At 39.3% G+C, this 2,040-nt stretch overlaps 1 protein-coding gene across 1 annotated transcript; it reads left to right on the plus strand.

Annotated features, from left to right (window-relative positions):
- The first annotated feature begins 351 nt into the window (after window positions 1-351).
- On the plus strand, window positions 352-1,302 carry LOC138674582 (putative olfactory receptor 2B8). The gene has a single exon (XM_069762399.1). The coding sequence runs from the start codon at window positions 352-354 to the stop codon at window positions 1,300-1,302; it is 951 nt and encodes a 316-aa protein (XP_069618500.1).
- The last annotated feature ends 738 nt before the right edge of the window (window positions 1,303-2,040 follow it).

Genomic DNA, 2,040 nt, shown 5'->3' on the forward strand with positions numbered 1-2,040 from the left:
TTTATTTTTATTTATTAGAATGCTCTAGTGATGGCAGCAAGAAGACAGAATGCTAGTGTTTAAATATATGTAGAGGGTTTGGACCTGTGTTTCAGAAGAACAAAAGGTATGACTGCTATAAAAGATATATCATGAACATTTTGGAGCACAGAATTATCAAAAAAACAACAACCAAACAAGCAGAAATATACTGTAATGGTGAAAGTTGTTTTTTTTTCTAGCTATTATGCAGATCTTACTTACTAAATGTTACTTTATTGAATGTTATTTTTGGTAATAGAATAGTGAACCTTTGCCATTGCATTATCATGTTATTAATATAGTATTCATCATTGCTTTCAGGCTTCGACAATGGGCACAAGGAACTTCACCACTGTGGTTGAGTTCATCTTTCTAGGACTAACCAGCAGGCAGGACATGCAGATATTGCTATTCATTGTATTTCTTACATGTTATATTGTTTCTTTATTAGGTAACATGTTAATAATTTGGATCAGTAGCATAAACCCTCGACTCAACACTCCAATGTACTTCTTTTTGAGAAATCTCTCCTTCTTAGATATCTGCTATACTTCTTGTGTAGTTCCCAACATGCTCATAAACTTCTTAGCAGTGAAGAAAACCATCTCTTGTATGGGTTGTGTAACCCAAATGTTTCTCCATATGTCTCTAGGAGGGACAGAGTGTTACTTGTTACTATCAATGGCCTATGACCGGTATGTGGCTATATGCAGCCCCTTACACTACACCAATATTATGCATCCCATTTTGTGCGTTAAGTTGGCAGCTGGGTCTTGGGTTGCAGGCTTAATAAACTCAATAGTAAACTGTGTGTATATATTACAGTTACCTTTTTGTGGGCCAAATGTAGTGAATAATTTTTTCTGTGAGGCCCCAAAATTGCTGGAGCTGGCTTGTGCAGACACATCTCTCCATAGGATTGTCCTTTTCTTCTGCGCAATGGTGGTAGCGGTCCTCCCCTTTTTTGTCATCTTTTTTACATATATTAATATAATTTCTAGCATAATGAAGATTCATACAGCAAAGGGACGGCAAAAAGCGGTTTCCACTTGTGCATCACATGTGATTGTGGTTGCATTATTTTTTGGCACCATTTTCTTCATATACTTGAGACCTAAAACCGTTCATGTTGCCAACCAAGACAAAATGGCCACCTTGTTCTACAGCATTATCACTCCAATGCTAAATCCTTTGATTTACACTTTGAGAAATAAAGATGTAAAATTAGCACTGAAGGAAACCAAATGGAAGATACAGTATAATGGATGTCATTGTCATTGACAATCAATAATAAGTCACCTCCTACATTATTAGTGTATATTAACCAAGTAAATGGCAATCTAACATATGTAATCAGTCAATTACTAATGAGTGATTTACCCACTAAGCATCACTCAGAGTACCCTATTTCAGGGGTGCTCATCTAGTCTAAATATAGGCCCACTTACCTGTGTATGTAGTGAGGAAAACATCCATGCTTAAGGCCAACAGCACGCATTAAAGTGGTCATTTCCTCATTGAGAGGTAAGAGGCTGATGCCGTTGTGTCGACAGTCACTCGATCAATCAACAGCTTCTGCACACTTAACGTCTGTAATTCGGTGGTCAAAAAAGCTTCAGCAGCACTTAAAGGGAACCTATCAGCAGGATTGTGCAAAGTAACCTACAGACAGTGTCAGGTCAGCGCAGTTATACGGATTAAAATGATACCTTGTGTCACAGATCCCTTCTCCGTGGTGTCACTTATTCATCACATGCCTGCTCTCACACATGACTTGGGGGTTGTGCCTGCAAGGGTTAATCTATCTCCCCACTCTCAGTCCAGCATTCAACCTCCTTCCTGTGCTGTAATGGGAGCATAAGGCTATAGTCACACTTTGCGGATTTTGCTGCGGATCCGCAGCGGATTTGACCGCTGCGGATCCGCAGCAGTTTCCCATGAGTTTACAGAACAATGTAAACCTATTGGAAACAAAAAACGCAGTGCACATGCTGCGGAAAAAACCGCGCGGAAATGCTG

Source organism: Ranitomeya imitator, chromosome 4 (assembly GCF_032444005.1).
Source record: "Ranitomeya imitator isolate aRanImi1 chromosome 4, aRanImi1.pri, whole genome shotgun sequence".
Classification (NCBI taxonomy): domain Eukaryota; kingdom Metazoa; phylum Chordata; class Amphibia; order Anura; family Dendrobatidae; genus Ranitomeya; species Ranitomeya imitator.

Bases quoted from the DNA above. Each gene is read 5' to 3' on its own strand.
- LOC138674582 (XM_069762399.1), top strand. From the start codon at position 352: ATGGGCACAAGGAACTTCACCACTGTGGTTGAGTTCATCTTTCTAGGA.